Source organism: Mus caroli, unplaced genomic scaffold (genome assembly GCF_978045245.1).
Source record: "Mus caroli unplaced genomic scaffold, Mus_caroli_1 scaffold_4, whole genome shotgun sequence".
Classification (NCBI taxonomy): Eukaryota; Metazoa; Chordata; class Mammalia; order Rodentia; family Muridae; genus Mus; species Mus caroli.
In genome coordinates this window covers 132,006,489-132,025,068 of record NW_028227259.1, presented here as the reverse complement: position 1 = coordinate 132,025,068, position 18,580 = coordinate 132,006,489, and the positions used below count along the sequence as shown (strand labels likewise).

General features: G+C 46.6%; 1 protein-coding gene across 1 annotated transcript in view; it reads left to right on the top strand.

Annotated features, from left to right (window-relative positions):
- Tmem132d (transmembrane protein 132D) overlaps positions 1 to 18,580 on the top strand; it is a 681,893-nt gene that overhangs the window by 580,693 nt on the left and 82,620 nt on the right. The window contains exon 5 of the mRNA XM_021163504.2: positions 16,234 to 16,377. Within this exon, the coding sequence (XP_021019163.1) occupies positions 16,234 to 16,377 (144 nt within the window). The remainder of the gene's footprint in view (positions 1 to 16,233; positions 16,378 to 18,580) is intronic.

Here is an 18,580-nt window from a genome sequence, read left to right as displayed (position 1 = left end):
AACCACCTGTAACTCCAGCTCCACGGGATCCAGCGCCCCCTTCTGGCCTCTGTGGGTACCTGATCCCACATGCACATAGTACCCAGAGAGACATATACACACATGAATAAAAATGAAATCTAAATAAAGCAACTTATCTATTTTGACCCATTCTCTGTTTCCCTTTATTTCAGAGTTTCTTCCCCTGCACACAGATTCAATTCTGCTCTCACTTAAAAAAAATGTGTCCAGTAACGAGATAGGAATATGAGAACATACAAACTCTAGGGTAGAACATGTTTGTTTGCTTGCTTGCTTGAATTTACTTCATTCTTCCTATTCTTTCCTCCCTCTTGTTCCCCCTCCTTCCTTATATTCATGGCCTCTTATTCTTTATTATTGAATATGCTGAGTTAATTCGTTGCTGCTCATACGTGGATGCGTTCACTTGGAATTAGATTCTCTATCACGGAGCTCATTCCTGAGGAAGACTGGCTCTTCCTCTCTTAGTAATCATTATTTGCTCGTAGCTCTTCGGTTAGGCATGGGGCATTGTGCTATTTGTCACATTCATAGTGTCATGTCAGCTAGTGTTGCTATTACCCTCTGTGTTGACTGATCTAGTTTGGACCATGTTTGTGAATAATATGTGTACAGGCCTAAAAGGGTCTAATGGGGTCATCTTTGAAGGTAGCCATCCTGCTGGATTGTAGTCCATAATGGTCAATTCAAAATCTAAATCTGGAACTAAGGTCCAACCTTCCTGGGTGATTTCAGCATGTCATTATACTTGAGGACTATTACAAAAATATGAAACGTGATTGCTGTCTGGGTCTCCCCCAGCCCAAGAGATTCTAACGTCGCAGACAGAAATGAGATGCCACCTGTCTGGTCTCTAACCTCAGGAGGTCCCAGGATCTCAGAAAGATACAGTGATTTGGTTTTGATGTGCTCGTGGTTTCTCATACAATGACAAAGCTCTGGGATGAAGCTGGAGTCATCACCTCAGCCTGTTAGACTCCAGCAAACCTGTAGTCTGGGGTAACTGAACCCATGACCTTGGGCTATCTAGCTGAGAGAATCAACCATCAATGCTTTGTTGAATGGATATGACTTGCAGACCTTCTGTGGAGTCCAGCTTAATTGGATAAAAAATAAAAATAAAAGCAGCAAGAGAATGTGGTGAGGTCCCACTGAAGGGAGACCCTGATACTGATGCTCCTGTACTGAGCCAAAGTATGATGGAGTGTGATCACTGTAAATATGTGTCTCGTTGTGCACGCCATGCCTTTTGGGTTTTATTGTAGTTAGAAAATGTGGTCACCTGCAGCCGTCAAACAGGAGCTACAGGTGGTATAGTTTGCAACACAGGCCAAAGTACCATGAGAATAAGTCCAAGGCATAGATTTTTCTGTTGGAAATGGGAGTTGATTAGAAGTGACTTCGAGATGGATTCAAGAAACATGAGTTAAGTAACGGCACATCCCTCAGGCTGACAGGCCAGGATGGCTTGACCATCCTGCCTGGATTCAACAGTAGCAGTGAAGCAGGAGCTGGAGACACAGGTCCACAATGCCCTTATACCAGCCTGGGGGAGGGGAGCAGGGTCTCTTTGCAGAGACCTTCATTCAGGTGAAGTCAGGCTTCTTAATTTCCCTGCAGAAAATAACTTGAAGATGAGCCAGCATGAGACAGAGTTGGAGTTTATTAAGATTGTGTGTGTGCCGAGTTCATATGCGCAGCTGCCCTGCTGTGTCTGAAAATACTATTTCCTTGTAGTTGTCCACTGTCTCTGCCTCTTACTATCTTTCTGCTCCCTCTTCTGCAATGATGCCTGATCCTGGGGAGGAAAGGATACTGTGATGGTTTGTATATGCTTAGCCCAGGGAGTGGTACTATTAGGAAGCCTTGTTGGAGTAGGTGTATCACTGTGGGCGTGGGCTTTAAGACCCTCATCCCAGCTGCCTGAAAGTCAGTCTTCCACTAGCAGCCTTCAAGTGAAGATATAGAACTCTCAGCTCTGCCTACACCATGCCTGCCTGGATGCTGCCATGCTCCCACCTTGATGATAAGGGACTGAACCTCTGAACCTGTAAGCCCCCCTTAATTAAATGTTGTCCTTTATAAGACTTGCCTTGGTCATGGTGTCTGTTCACAGCAATAAAACCCTAAGACAGGTACAATATAGACATCCCATTTAGGACTGAGAATCCTGCAGTCTCTTTGTCTCTGCAACTTGACCAGCTGTTGGTCTCTGAGTTAAACACCATCTATTGCAAAGAGTAGCTTCTCTGATGAGGGTTGATAAATCCGTTAATCTATTGCTCTAACCATGGTTTAATACTGTGTCCATTGAGCAGAATAATAAAAGTAGTTTCCCCCCTAGGGCAGACGACCTGTCTAGCCACAGATCCCTGGCTTCAGTACCAGAGCCAGAAATGGGTTTCAGCTTGTGGAACATGGCTTAAATCTAATTGGAACATGATTGGTTACTCCCATGACATTCATACCACTTAACACTCCTATTTAAGATTTCTTCCTATAAGGAACACCTTTGTGTCAGCTGGCTTTACAGCATGTGTTAATCCAACTGGAATTCTTACTCTCAGCTCCTGAGAGGGTCCAACCAGATTCTGGGGTGAGGAGCTCTGTTCCCTTCCCTTAATCTTTCCTGTCTTTCTATCTTACTTTTAAGCTTGGCTATGGATGTAGCAGACAATGATACAATAATATTTTTAAAAGCATGATCTGGGAAGAGTAAATATTACGGAGCAAGTCAACCAGACCTGGGCTTTTCAAGTGTTTCTCTGTAACATGGCTGCACCTGTTGTGGTGGCTTGATTGACAGTTTAAGATGGACTGCAGGAGAGTGGCTGGATCTGTGGAGCATGGTGGCAATGAGAGGGGGTCAGCATGACACTCCTGATGGGTGAATCTGGCAGAAGCAAGAGAAAATGAGTGATGATTCCAATGTTTGGGGCTTTCTCAGGAAAGTAACTGTGGGTACCACTTTTTTCATCTGCTATGCTGATGGAGAGGTGGTCTCAAGAGAAGCATTTGAACCTGGAAAGTCTGAGACAACACAGCCATGATGCAGCTGAGGCAGTGAAATATAGCACGAGGGTTCACAGGAGATATGCAAGTAGCAACCCAATCCTGCATCTCGATGACTCTCTACTAGCCTTCACATTTGTGTCGTCGGGCTGGCTTACATGCTCCTCCTAGCTCTTGTCTCCCACAGCAAGGTCACCCAGCCAACCCACAAACTGGGAAGCATGGAGTGTATGCATATCTATAATAGGACAGCTGAGAGGGAGACCAGATTCCAGTGCTGCTGACAAGTCTCCGCCTGAACTGGGTGTTCTACCTTCTTAGCATCTTGTTCAGAGAACTGAAGAAGCTCACACAGGTAGCAAAGCTGGTTAGGAACTTCATTCACAAGCAAAGTGATAATGCTGGTTGAAAATTCTGGGAGAGAGTAGTGGGGCTAACTGAGCTTGAGTGCTGATGACTCCCAGCATCTTCGTATGAGACCAAAAGAAGGAATCAGTTGCTAGCGATGGGGTATAGGTGATGCTTTAGTTTTGATTGATAGGCTTGAATTATATAAGCCTTTATTCACTGACTATGTCTCTCCCCATGATGCATCTGACTCTATGTATACCCAATCATTCAAATGCTGAATATGGCAAGTAGGGAATTTTCCCTAAAAGTTTACTCAGAGGACATACTTTATCTTGCTGTGTGAGCATCCAAAATTGGGTCAAACTCCATTGGCCTACTGCATCTAATTCCCAGATGTGTTTGAATTGAAACCATTAGTTCCTGAAGCATGGAGCCACTTGCTGCATTGCTTGGAGTGGGGACATGCATGAAATGTGATGCAGGTAGAGGAGTCCTAGGTCAGTAAGTCCATTGATAGGAAAGGGCTATAAGCGTAGCTTAAATGGAGCCGTCTTGGATTGCTAAGTTTTACATGTGTTTTATTTTTGTTACTTCTTGCATTGTGGTGAAATTCCATGATCAAGGCAATGTATACATGAAAGAGTTTATTTGGGCTTACAGTACTAGAGGGACAGTTCATAATGGTGAGAGAGACCTGGCAGCCAGCAGCTGCAACAAGCTGAAAGCTCACAGGGTGAAGCAATAAGCCCCCAAAGCCCACTCCCTTTTCTCTACTAAGGCTCCACCTCCTAGAAGTTCCATAGCTTCCCCCACCAAATAGTGCCACCTTCTGGGTGATGTTCAAATACACGTGCCTGTGAGGGGCATTCTCAAACTATCATGGATTGCCTGCCTCAAAAAAAAAAAAAAAAAAAAAAAACGTAGATTATGAATGGGAGTCTAAAGAGTGCTTTCCTTTTCTTCAAGATCCAAGACCTTCATCTGACTTTCATTTTTTCTGGTGCAAGGACAGAGGTAGTCCAGGTTCAGGAAGTAGCAAAGAATTTGGCTTCTCCCTCCACAGTAACCCCAGCCCAAAGAAGGGAAAGATGGCTGCCCACATGTTCTCTTGGCGAGTGGCCCAGGCTACCTCATGGCTGCTTCAGCCCTGAATTGATTTAGCTGCGTCTCCCAAAGTAATCTTCATAGCATCCTCCCTCCTTCAATTAGTGTAGGCTGCAGACATGCAAATTCATTTTTACATTAGCTTAAGAAAAACATAATTAAGAAGTTGTGTCTGCTGAAGGGGGGAAAAGAGAACATAATGTCTTCAGGGGCCAAACAGAAGATGACTTTTGCACTCCGCACTGTTGGGATTAGCCACGCCTCGGCACTCCCATTAACATAGATGATCACGTCTTGGCTCTCGTCCCCCACGTGGGGCTTGCTGAAATCCTTAGGGCTTGCAGGTCCCAAAAAAGGATGCAGTTCTCAACAAAGCCCACTTTCAAAACAGCTCCCTTTTTGCAAAGCACAGCCTTGGAGCGGCCCTTTGATGTTTATTAATTCTGTCTGCCCTTCCCAAACCAATTGAATTAATTCCTTAGTCTCATGAACCGTAAAACTGATACGCTTCTCCGGGCATACGGAAAATTCTGTCGCCTTTGACAATTTGACATGCATTTTTCTGTAGCAATTGAGAAGTGGATGAGAGCCCTGCTTGGTTAAAGGCTGCGGGCAGAGCTTCCCCCTAGCTTCAAAGAGTAAGACTTCACGCCATCCGGGAGGACCTATCAACACAGATTAAGTACTCCTGCCATGTTTTGTAGCGCTGCTGTTCACAGGCTGTGAGTGAGGTAGAAACTTCCTTTAAGAACCATTGTCAACATCCACAGCTGTCGGTCCGCGATCTGTGTCAGCATGCTTAACAGCAGTTAGTCATATTATTAGTTTCCTTATGAATCGCTGCATTTAGTGTTTCCGACACAAAGTGCAGCCTGCTTAAAAACAAGACCAGGCTGCAGAGATGGTTCAGCAGGTAAGAGTCCTTGTTGCTCTTACAGAGGGCCAGAGTTTTCAGTTCCCAGCACCCCCACATGGCAGCTCAGAGCCCGCTGTAACTGCAGCCTCAGGGGTCTGATGCCCTCTTCTGGCCTCCAAGGGTACCATACTCATATGCGCAGGGCGCCTGCACTGGCGCTGGCTCATTCTCTCTCCCACCCCCGCCCCCACCCCCACGCGCCTCCCCCTCCCCCCTCCCCCCCCCCTCTCTCTCTCTCTCTCACACACACACACACACACACACACACACACACACACATATACATGAATGAAAAATGTTTTAAACAGAAAGAGATAAAGTAAGCCGAGATCTTATTCTCTTATCTTTTGTGTTTCTTACAGACTTCAGCTTTCGCTGTGTTGGGTTTGGGTATGGTTTGTTTCCTGGTACATTACTCATGTGGTACTATTCTAGAAGCTTCTAAAACAGGATGCCAGACTCAAGACATCCTGGAAAATCTTGAATTCTCCCCATGTGAAAAAGGATGGGGCTCATGGAAAGCAGCTGCTTTCCTACCCGAGTCAAAGCCTGGCTTTCTAAATCCCAGCACATCAGCATGGCTGCCTCGATGTTGGCACATTTCTCCGTTTTCAAGCCTGCAATGTTGCTGGTTAGATTTTGTCCATAAGCTACGGTCATCCAGGAAGAGGGAGCCTCAGTTGAGGGATTGCCACCATCTGATTGACCTGTGGGCCAGTCAGTAGGGTATTTCCTTGATTGATGGTGAAGTAGGAGGGTCCAACCCATCATGGACCTGGGGCAGGTGATCTTGGGTTCTATATGAAACAAGCCAGGCTGAACAAGCCATGGGAAGCAAGCCAATAAGTAGCACTCCTCCATGGCTTCTGCATCAGCTCCTGCCTCCAGGTCCCTGCCTTGCTTGAGTTCCTACCCTGACTTCTTCATGATGGACTGTGCAAACTATGGGCTCTGTAAGCTAGAATAAACCCTTTCCTCCCCAAGTTGCTTTTGGTCATAGTGTTCTATAATAGCCACAGAAAGCAAACTAAGAGAGTGGTCCATTAAAAAGGAATTCGGTCTGAAAGGGTCAAGGAAACATGTCTATGGGCCATATTCAGTCAACAGAATATATGTTCTTCATAAACTGAGTTTGCCCGAATTTGGGGCTAGGGGTGGGTAAACCTCTTAAGTGTGCTTGTCAGCAGTCAGTCTGCTCTGTGTTTCAAAACTCAGTGAAGTCAAGATGGGCAAGAAATATATCCATGACACAGTGGGGAGGAACCTGCTGGCATCAGGCTACATGGATCCAGCCAGACACGCAGGACCACCCACGGTATGATTCAGTTCATGGGACATAGTCTAAAAGGAGAAATTCATGACTGGGAATTAGGTGAGGTTTGAGGCTGAAGGTGGGGATATGCGAGGATAACAAAAAGGCACATAGTTTCTTTGGGATTGGGTAAAAATTATTTTAAATTTGTGGCAATGTTGCACGGCTCTGTGACTAGGTTAAAAGCCAAGAAACTATTCATTTTAAATGAGTGAACTCTATGGAATGTGAATTCTGCATCAAATAACTGTCCCCATATTTCTTTGTGGAGCTTAAATTGGCAGAACCCCAAATTCAGGGGTATCATATTGGAAAGCAGGAAAAACACCTTGGTGAAGCACAGCTCGGAAAGTCAAATTCATATCGACCCCCTAAGAGCCTCCAGGCAGATGGGCAATGCTTTTTCTATTTGCTTGTTTGACACTGGGTTGGGTTTTATGTTTATTTTGAAGACAGGCTCTCATGTAGCCCAGGTTGACCTCGAATCCCTCTGTAGCCAAAGATAGCCCTGAACTCCTGATCCTCCTGCCTCTACCTCCCAAGTGCTGGGATTACAAGCTTGGACTAACGGGCCAGGTTGCTATGTTTCTGGTTTTTTATTTGTTTTTTTTTAATATCCTGTTCATTCCTCCCACCATGTTTTGGGGCTAAGGACTCCGTGGTACCTACTAAAAATTAAGGAAGAAGGAATCTGTCATTTATGTAGTGTCCAGGGAAACCTAACCAGCTTTAGCCTCACTCATACAGTCGGAGGAGCACCAGGGCTTCCGGGTTCCTTGCTGATTCCTCTTTATACAGCTGTAATCTTGAAGATGAAATTGGCTTAAAGGCTTAAGCTCCTTAACTTGATTTTGTCTTGCTTGTGAAAGGGAATGCGCATGCCCATTTGCCCATTGTGTGGGAAGAGGCTAATCCTGACTAATACAAGCAAGCACACAGGTTCAAACCACAAACTAATGAGCGAGGGGGCGAGGCAGTGGGCGGGGCAGGACGGGGATGGGGGGGAGAGGGAGACCCCCTTTGGTACAGTAGCTTTATTCAGAATGAGCTTTCTTGGCAGAGTCAAGGTTTCTTTTATTACCTTCATTTTGCTTCTCCTGTAGCAGCTGATACAGTAAATAAAAAAAATACATGCTTGACCACACCCTCGAGGACCCCAGAAGTGCATGAGCTAGCAGTTTTGCAAGCTCTCTAAGCTCAGCCCACAGCAGTGACATAGTGCCCCTGGGTTCTCCCCTAAGCCAGAAATTCCTTCTTGAGGGACTTCAGTAGGACTGTCTAATCAGCTTAAGGAGTTAATTAAACAGCTGTCACTCCTCTGCGTAATTCCAAAACTAGATGATAAGTAAGATTTGAAATTAGTTATGCAAAACCAAGACTTTGCTGTGGTGGTGTTGGGAGACTGGCCAGAGAGGCTGGAATAAAGGCAGCCAGAGTCCCTGAGAGCAGAGGATGCTGGGAGACCCAGAGAGTCCAGAGGAAACATCTGCTGAGGCTAGACAGATAGAAAAGAGTTCTGAGCACCTCTCTCTTTGTCAAACAGGAGCACAGTCTACTAGGGAGAGTCTCGTGGTGGCACCTGTGAGTCTCTCTGTACATGCGTTTTCTTCCTGTTTTCGTAGGAGGTAGGCCACACAGCAAAGTCAGGATTTCATACAAAGTCATTCGCTCTCAGCTCCTCTGCGTAAATCTAGACATGGGCAAACTGTCCTCACGTCGAAGAGGTCACAATTGGCTGGAGCTACAACCGTTCCCTTTGAATTGGGTGTGAGAGTCTCCTTACCAAGTGCCATGGTCACCTCCATTCCCCGGGTACAGTTGGATCCTGGCTCAGCCACTGCCATTGGCAAACTGTTTAAGAGAATTCTAGTCCCTTGAGATGTTCAGGCTGGGACCATGCTTGAGGCTCTGGGAACTCCATAGAGAGGCCAGGAGTGGAAGCAGTTGAGGCAGTTATCCATTTATACCCTCCTGGGGAAAAAAAAAACTAGTGTGGTTTTGATGGACATAAAAGAGGCCAGGAGGTGATATCTTTGTTTCATTCAGCCATCTTCACTGCGGACCCCTAACACTTAGGACACTGAAGCAGCACTTCAAGTACTCAGGCATGGCTGGGGAGCCTGGGCAGTTCCAACTTGAGTATATGATACTGCAGTAACACACAGCTAAGCTAACTCACACAAACCCCAGGGTGCCCATGCCGTGCAGCCTGCAAGGCTCAAAGCCTCCAACTGTTCACTGCTGATGAGACTCTACCCGTCCTTCGTTGAGTACCTAGTCCATGGCTTGGGGACTGTGTTCGTGAGGGAACTGCATCCTTTTATCCTAAACTTGGCATCTATCTGAGCAGTGGCCATGGTTGCTGAGAGCCAAGGGGAGGGCAGGGAGCTCCCGTTCCTATCCTGCTCTAACTCCTGACTGAGCATGAGTCCCCCTGGATGTTGTGATGGATTTTATCTTCCTCTATTCCATCACTCCCTCTCCCTCCTCCTCTGTGGTTTTCCTTCCCTACTTCATCTCTCTAGCCTTTTCCTTTCGCCAAGAACATACTGGATCCCTGTAAGTCATTGCATGCATTATGATACAGTTAATAATACCTAACCTTATTGAAAAGTTAATAACATCAATCACTCTTAAGAGCTGAGCTCATTAATTCACCCTGTTCCAATGGATGCTGTCGGGAAGCCCGATTCCCAGGCTGATGTGAGCAAGGTGCAGAGATTTGGTGAGTTACAAAAGGCATTCGTTCAGGAAAGAGCAAAGTAGGAACCTGGACTCTGCACAGACATATTAACAGACTACACTGGACCAGCCTTGACTTTTGGAATAAGGACACTTAGCTCTCAAGAGCTCATGTTACCTCAGTCAAGGTTACTTTGATCATAAAGCCACACGCTGGGGGTTTCTCTCTCCATCCCTGCTCCCAGAAGGCAGGTATGGCTGAAAGTCTAGAAGTCCAGTAGAACAGTCGAAAACAATAAAGACCAGCATGCTTTGGGGTATCACCAGGCATCATATCCTAAGGACCTTTACATACAGAATTCTCAGTTTGACCAGGTGACTAGAAGTGTTTACAAGCTTTATGCTACAGGTGCGCAAACAGAGGCACAACGCTGCCACTAATTTGCCAAAGTCACCGAGATAGCAGGAGCAGGAAATATGGCTCCTACAAGCTGTGGAATGAGCATGTGGCAGGCAGAAGGACAGCCAAGCGCTCTTATCTCTCAAGGTGAATGGGGCTTTGAGAGCCATTAAATATGCCCACCAAGCACACTAGTTACTCATCTTCATTTCTGCCCTAGCTATGGCTATGTGGCTCCTGCCCAGGGCCCCTTGTCTGGTACATCGAGGTGGCGGCTCAGACTTCTTACAGAGACCTCATTGGTCTCATATCTGGTGGGTTACTGTTGGGCTTCTGCTGAGTCTGCCATGCAGATCCCTCTGCGTGTGAATCAGGATTTCTCCTGGCCCTAGCAGCTAAGTCCCAAGAGTAAATATCCCTGGGAAAAAGCCGAGTAAACCCACAATGCCTCGTATTGGCTGACCTCAGGAGTCACCCAGCTTCCTAGACTTCAGCCATGTATCCCTGTAGCCAGGTGGCATTGAGGGAGAAAAGCTAGACTCAACCTCCTTGTAGCAATGCCAAAGAACTATCCAGAAATCAATACATCACCTCATTTTCCCCTTAGCTTTACTAGGTTTTAATTGACAAGAAAGTGCTCTACAGTGAGCAGGAGGGTGTTTTGGTTACATCCTGAAATGATTGCCATCATCGGAGTAGATAATAGAGCCGACAGCTCACATAGTTTGTTTGATATTGTTATTGGAATTAGAGCTTTAAGCCTGACTCAACTGGCAAGTTTCAAGCATCTAGAACATTCTCACCAACCACAGTCATCCAGGGCACAACCATCTCCAGGTTGAAATTTGTAGGCTCCTCTCTTTCTGATCTTCTCAATACCTAATTAAAGCAGTTTCCTTGAGATACTAGGTTTATCCAGTAAAGAGACCCAACCAAGAATATGTAAGGTGACTAAGGACAGAGAACCAAACGCAGTAGAAACATCTCATGTCCCATACCACCATTTGGTACTTGTGATGATTAATTCCAAGTTGCAACTTGACACAACCCCCAGTCACCTAAAAGTCTGAATAAAAGACTATCTAGATGAGGTTGCTCAGTATGTATGTATGGGCAGGACTGATTTTTTTTCCTAATTAAGTTGATTAAGGTGAGAAGACCCAGCCCACTATGGGCAGTACTACTCCCTTCGTGTGGGTCTAGGTCTGAGCACTCACCAAGCATATGTGTGTGTGTGTGCGTGTGCTGTGTGTGTGTGTGTGTGTGTGTGTGTGTATTCTCTCCCTGCTCTTGACTGTGGATGTGATGTAACCATCTCTCTTAAGAGCCTGCCACTATGATGGACTATGACCAGAAATTGTGAGCCAAAATGAACACTTCTAACCCTAGGTTTCTTTTCACAGAGCATTTTATTACAGCAACAACAATAAAACTAGAATGGTGGACTGGATCTAAAAATCATTCCATTGAAACCGGGTTATATAGTGCATTATTTCAACACATAGAAAAATGTTCCTAACATGGGCAGGAGAGTCGCTATTGAAGGCATAGAAATGGGCGTGGGGAAGGGAGTGCTCGTAGAACATCTTTTCATGAAGTATTGAGTAGGTGTGATATTTTTAACAGTGAACATGTGCGGCTTTGATAAAACAGTTAAATTCACATTAATAAAAAAGGGAAACAAATATAGCCAGGTGTGTCTTGGTGACACAGAGAAGCCAGCCTAAGTGGCAAGCTGCTTTGCTTTTCAAACTACCATTGTTCCCCATTAAGTGAAGCAATGGTTTTATTTCAGGGTGACTGGTAAAGGGCAAGATTCTCTGCGTTAGGCTACTGCCACTAAACCCAGGCACCCATGCACTCGATGGAGCAGAGAGTGGTTTGTAAATCTGTGCGTGTCCCGGGCATCAGACTGAATGATGCTCCCCGCTGGCGAGAAGAGGCACTGGGCTTATTTATGGCCCTGCAGTCTTATTGCTAATTAGATCTACTCTATCTCTGTGGTCATCTAATAACTCTCTTGCGTTTAATGTGGTATCCATGAAAAGCTCCCAACTCATCACCCTGACAATGTTTGCTGTTTTTTGTTTGTGTGTGTGTGTGTGTGTGTGAGTCCAGGGTGGTAAGAGCTTCAGAAAGCAAAGAAAAGGCAAGGACAGGGTGGTGAGTGATCACCGAGCTTGTGAGGTTATCGATCTTTGACGGGAAATGGAGAGCTTTAAGAAATCAACCATACCCGGGAAGAACATCCCTCAGAGAATGCTGGGTCACCAAAATGACTTAGTACCTGGGACAGTGCCCAGGATCCTGGGACAGGTTCATCACCTACTGCATGGAGCAAATTCTTAGGTTAAATATTGCATCCGTCAGAACAGACCAGCTTATGTGGCAATAACAAGTCACTTCCAAATCATGCTCCAGTAGGACAAGAAAACCTGCTTACTTGTCCTCCTTTCTCCCGATGTCAGGAGGGGGCTCCTCTCCACACAGCTGCGCGGGCGATCCTGGGAGGTTGTCTAGAACCTTATTCTTCAACCTTGTGCATTTGCCACATTAAACCCTTTGATAATTTCATATATGTATAAAATGTCTCTTGATCGTACCCAGCCCCACCCCAATTCCTCTCCTCCCCCAGTAGGTACCCACCCATCCACCTTTTAAAAATAACCCTCCATGTTCAATGAAGGCTGTTTGTGTTCATGAATATGGGACACTCTACCAGTGGCCACACTCCTGATGAAAAATGGCTCCCTCTCCCCCCGAGACTCACCAACTACCAATAATTCCTCAGCTAGGAATGGGGCCTCACGGTCCTCTTCCCTGTTTATGCTGGAATGTCATCTGGCCTGGTCTTGTGCAGGCAACTTTATGTAGCTCCTGGGAGGGAGTTGATGTGTTCATCGGCCATGTCTTGGCCTGAGGACAGAACTCCACAGCTCTTCTCTGCATCCTCTGGCTCTTGCATTCTTCCTCTTCTCTCCCCAATATTCCTGGAGCCTTATAGGGGATCGATATTGATGTCCCATTTAGAGCTGAGCATTCACTGTCTCCCATCCCCAGCACTCTGAACAGTTCAGCATCTCTGTGTTGACTGTTACCCACTGCCAACAGAAGCCTCCTTCACCAAGGGTAAGGAGGTTGACAACAGCCCTGATCACCATTTTGCCAGCAAAGTGGAGTCAGGGAGACAGCTATCATTTCTCACAGCTGATAAGAATGTACATAACCCCAAAGGAAGCTCTCACTATAAAATGGAGCCAGCAAGTAGCTCAGTTCAGAGAAAGGGCTCGTGGCCAAGCCTGACAATTTGAATTTGATTCCTGGGTTCCACGTAGTAGAAGTAGAGAACAGATTCTTAAAAGTTGTCCTCTGTCCTCCACATGTGTACATGGCATATGTGCCCACTCCTCACATAGTCACACACACACACACACACATATGCAACTGCACTTGTGTGCACACACAAATATACATAATATATGTTTAAGTGTATTTAATGGAATGGGGGGGAAGCTGTGCATTGGCTTTGAGTTCAGGAATGTTCCAAAGTGAAATCATGTCTTTTAGGATGAAAACAGCATATGTCAGCTGAGGCTAAGGCTCAGCCAAAGGAGCTGACATGCTTTGAGGTTGGTTCCGTGAGGTAGGGAAGAAGTGTATCTTACGTAAGAAGCAGGGTTGCCATAAGGGAGGTGCTGATGTCACTTAGGGGTATCCTCCACTCTGTCTTCTGGTGAGCTATTCACACAGTTCAGATTCCACACAAATGTCAGATTCACAAGCCTATTTATAAGCTTGGTTCCAAAGGAAGATGCCTCACCCCTCACTGCCCCCAGAGCTTATGTTTGGAGCAAGGACACTCCGATCCAGTGGTTGCAAGTCAAAGTAAAATGGCAGCTGAGTCAGGTGATACCCAGTGGACCCAGCACACATCCAACTGTCTCCTGTCACTCTATCAAGGAGGGCCAGGCAGGCACTGACTTCCCAGAATGAGAATACAATGGGGCTTGTTGCTGAAAGGCCTCGTGGTGACACTGTCAGAGAAGGAACAGCAGAGAGGTAAGATATAGCTGCTAGAGTTTCCCAGTATCATGGATCCACAAGGATTCACCACTGGAGGAATCAGACTTTAATAAGGCTTACAAGATTGGGTTTTAGTTGTTGCACCCAGAGACTGTTACCACTGTTTCTGAACTAGGCTTGTGTTGCATTTTCCTTCACATCATGGCTCATGTGGGTTCAAGAGAGAAAGGTACAGCGGCAAAGCACGAGTTTGCCTGAGATGCACCACAAAGGCCATGGGGGATTTGTAGCATGGGATTGGCGTGGCAGCAACCCGCCAGTGGGAGCTTATCGAGCTAGGTGGAGAGAATGTGGAGGTCTGAGTCAGTCTCCACACCATAAAAACGGGTCGGCCATTGCCCACCAGTACATGGCTGGCCGGGCAGCCGGGGCAGAGGCACGAGCGCAGGAATCGTTCATCTTTTTAAATATTTCCCACAACAGGTGCTCCAAGCTAGGGCTTGGAGGCTCTGGCTTTGCAGGATGTAGGGTTCCTCCTGACATGGCATCTAAATACCAAGAGTACACATACCTGGGGAAAATCTGGGTGGACCCTACATTGCCTTGTACTGCCTTACCTCAGGGGTCACCCAGCTTCCAGCCATGTGTGTGTTGTGTGTAGGAAGCAACCGATATCCTAAGCAAATATGTGCTCTTGACATGGACAGGAGGGGCTGTGTCAAGGACCCCAGAGCCTCAGACTCTTGGGAAAATGACAAAACCATCCAGGGATGAGGCTCAAGGGAACTGCAAATCCTTCTGGTCCCTGTGCAGATATTGACAGTGTCTGCAGTGTGTGCAGTGTGTGCTTCCCCACCATAGTTATGGCCTGAAGATTCCTTCTCTAGAGGAATGAGATCTCTAAACCTGCCTTCTCCTCCTCCTCTCCATCCTCCTCCTCCCCCTATTCACCTGTCTATAACAACCTTGCCCCTTGTTTACCAGTATGCAATAACCCTGCTTTTTATAAACATATATATTTTGAATTGTACTGGCTGGTTTTGTGTGTCAACTTGACACAAGCTGGAGTTATTACAAAAAGGAGCCTCCCTTGAGGAAATGCCTCCATGAGACCCAGCTGTAAGGCATTTTCTTGATTAGTGATCAAGTGAGGAGGGCCCATTCATTGTGGGTGATGCCATCCCTGAACTGGTAGTCTTGGGTTCTATAAGAAAGCAAGCTGAGCAAGCCAGGGGAAACAAGCCAGTAACATCTCTCTTTGGCCTGTGCATCAGCTCTTGCTTCCTGACTTGCTTGAGTCTAGTCCTGACTTCCTTTGGTGATGAACAGCAATGTGGACATGCAAGCTGAATAAATTATTTCCTCCCCAACTTGCTTTTTGGTCATGATTTTTGTGCAGGAATAGAAACCCTGACTAAGACACAAATATAATAAACAAGGGGCTGTGGCTTGTCCATCAGAGAGCCCAGGCCCCCTGATCCCAACTTTACCCTGTGTCTGTATGTTTACCTTTTATTCATTCCCCTCTACCCTGTCAGGTAGCTATGCCTGAAGCTATGCCACCTGTATAGCACCTCCCATCACGATTAGGAATAGCAAGCCTAGTTTTCAGTCCAGTTCTAGCCCAACCTCACCACACCCTGCCACACCTAGGGCACATGGTGACCTAAGGACAAATCTCTTGTCCTATCGCTAAGGGAAAAGTTTCATGGCAAAAATGTGTGGTTTTGTGAGTGTGTAGGAGTGAGTGAGTTGGTTTTATGCATGCACATGCTGCACTGGAGTGGCTGTGGGTGTGTGATTTCAGCCACAATAGCAGAACACAGGGAAAGCCTGGAAAGCAGCAAGGAAGTGAAAGGAGAGTAGAGAGAAGCAGGCAAGGCCATTCCCATCTTGTCTCTGGCATCGCTGATCTGTACTCTTAAAAATTAGAAGCATTGCATATAAGGTTAGAACTATTTAGCTCACTAATGCAAAGATTCAGAAGCTGAAATTCCCTATTTGAGTCTCACCTTCATTTCCCCCCTAGCTTTGTGACCTTGGGTGAATCAGAAAACCTAACTGTGCTATCTAAGGAACAGGAATGTTTCCTGTTTCATCTGGTGATGTGGAAGTTGCAGGGTCAGCACTCCCAGGGCTCTTACAAGGATGCTGGGTACATAGTTAGATTCATATGTGTTTGCCAAACACAGTGCTATGAATTCACTCCATCACTGCCCCCATTACATCCTCCCTACAAAATCCAGGTGTTGACAGAAATGGCCTCTTGGCAGCTGGCTGTTATCAACATTTGGCTTCCTGTGACCAGGTGAAAGACCAGGCCTTTTGCAAGGGAGGCAGGAAGAGACATCCTCACGTTCAGGTGACAGGTGACTTGGGGATTAGCTAATGGACATATATTTGTTCTTCCAGGAGGCAGAGATCCTGAACACAGCCATCCTCACTGGAAAGACGGTGGCTGTCCCTGTGAAGGTGATCTCTGTGGAGGAAGATGGCACAGTACAAGGTCTTTTGGACTCGGTGGAGTGCAGGTCATCTGACGAAGACGTGGTTAAGGCAAGTGGACAGTTCCTCGCCCATTCGGAAGCCCATAGTTACATGGGCATGGGCGTTTATCCCCAGCTGAGATCTGTGGGGTCTGCAGGGTTCCTCCCATTCTGGTTTTCCTGCGATTTAAATCAGGAGTGTCTCCCACCCCGACACCAAATAGGATATACACTGCTATAACCCATGCCTGGGCTGCGAGACATTTCTTCTGTGCCTAAGTCACCGACATGGGTTTTTTTTTTTCCCCTAGACCCTGGGAGGTGGCAGCGGGATATGGGGACCATATACACCCTCCCAAGCCTAGACTGAAAACAGAGGTTTCTTCCCACCCACTTGGGCTGTGAAGGTATAGAAAGGAGAGTCATAGGCAGCCATGCTTACTGATGTATTCACAGCCAGATGGCTTGTGTGTGTGAAATCGATAAAGGCATAAAGTTTATGATTACAACCAACTTTGATTTACAAAACCAGCCAGCGGAGAGAGGAGTTGACTCCCAACCCCTGGCCCTCCCACATGATTGTATAAGAGCGAGGAACATCACACACTATGCCCCATCCCTTTGTTCCGTTCCCTGCCTCCGTTCTTCCTCCCAACCTCTTCTTTCTCTTTTTTAAAATTGAAAGCAAAAATGATCCAAGGCAAAAAAAAGGAAAAAAAAAAGCATGCTGGGAGAAGCCTGAGGGCAAGGACTCCAGTCTGGCTGTGCCAGGAATCTCTCAGCAAGGTTCCAGACAGCAGGATGGAGTGGATTTTTATAGCTGCCATGACCCACTCCATGGCCAGAGCTGTGGTGACAGATGTCTCATCGCATCCTCAGGGGGAACAAGGATGGTAAGGGAGGTTTCTAGACATTCCTGGGTCTTCCTTCTTACTGAATCTAGAAAGAATAGCACATAACACCCCAGGGCTTCTGGACAAGGGTCGCTGTAACCTACCTGCTCAGAAGGGAACCTCTAGCGAATGAACGAGCATCTCTAGCGACTTGGGAAGCAATCAATAAACACAGATAGAATCTTTGCTCAGGGCTAGTTTCTGCTCAGAATGCCAGGACCACCAGGAGGCACACTTACCCAGAGCTGAGAGTAGATGTGTAGGAGAATCACACAGTGGTGAGGAACTTTACATCACACGCCAGCCACTCCAACCTACTTCTTCCAGAATCTTCTTTACAACACACAGCCAATCCTTCAGTGTCTCTGGCCAATGTCTGACTCATCTTTGATTTCTGCCTTTCTGGCTCTCACATCCAGTCTTCTACAAACCTTCCTAGGGATTCCTTTCCACACATTCAGAGTCAGCAGCTCTTCTCTGGGATGGGCCCCATCCTGGTCCAGGACACGAGGAGATTCTAGATCTAGGAACAACTTTCTCCTCTCAGTCCCATACTCTCCCATGCCCACATCCCTTCACCACCTCTATTTCAATCCAACAGCTAGGACGGTCAGAGACAACCCAACAGTATCACTAAAACACTGAGAACCATTCGCTAGCTTCTCTTCTAGCCCAGACTACTCAGGCTGCTCACCTCACAGCCTCAGTCTGGTTATGCATCCTTGCTATCCACCATTCCAGCCACCCAGAGTCTCTGTGGTTTGTGGCCAAGAACCCCTTTAGCTACATCTAACTCTCCCCTAGGTGACTATGTGGTCTGAGCCCTTACTTAGCCTCCTACAGAGTCCTTTGCTGCCCAGCATTTGTGAAGTCATCATGGATACCCAGCACTGCCTTTCCCACCTGCTTACATGTTTATTCATATATCAATACAGAATGAAAAGGGTACCTACATACTACATGTCATGTTTAGTTATTCATGTATGTGTATATACTACTGTGTTTATTGTTTGACTTCCCTCATCAGAATATCACCTCCATGTTCTAGTTCATTCTGTTCCTTGTTTATGATCCCAGCACGTACAAGACCTGACATATCACGGATGGCCCACGCATCCTTGCAAGGCCAATAGGCGAGTGACACACAGTGGCGCTGGAGATACCTCCTGACAACCCATTGCTTCAAAGCAGTCAGATGGGAAAAACACTCTTGGCAAGAAATCATGAGTGGGTCAGAGGGGCCCAGTGCTGGCTGTCCTAGGCTCTTGAATGCTCAAGGCAAACCCAGCGGCTCACAGCTCCAAGCCTTGAGAGCCACAGACCTGCTGCTCCAGGCTTCAGAAACCAGAGATTCAAACTGTCAGGACTCAGCTAGGAGGC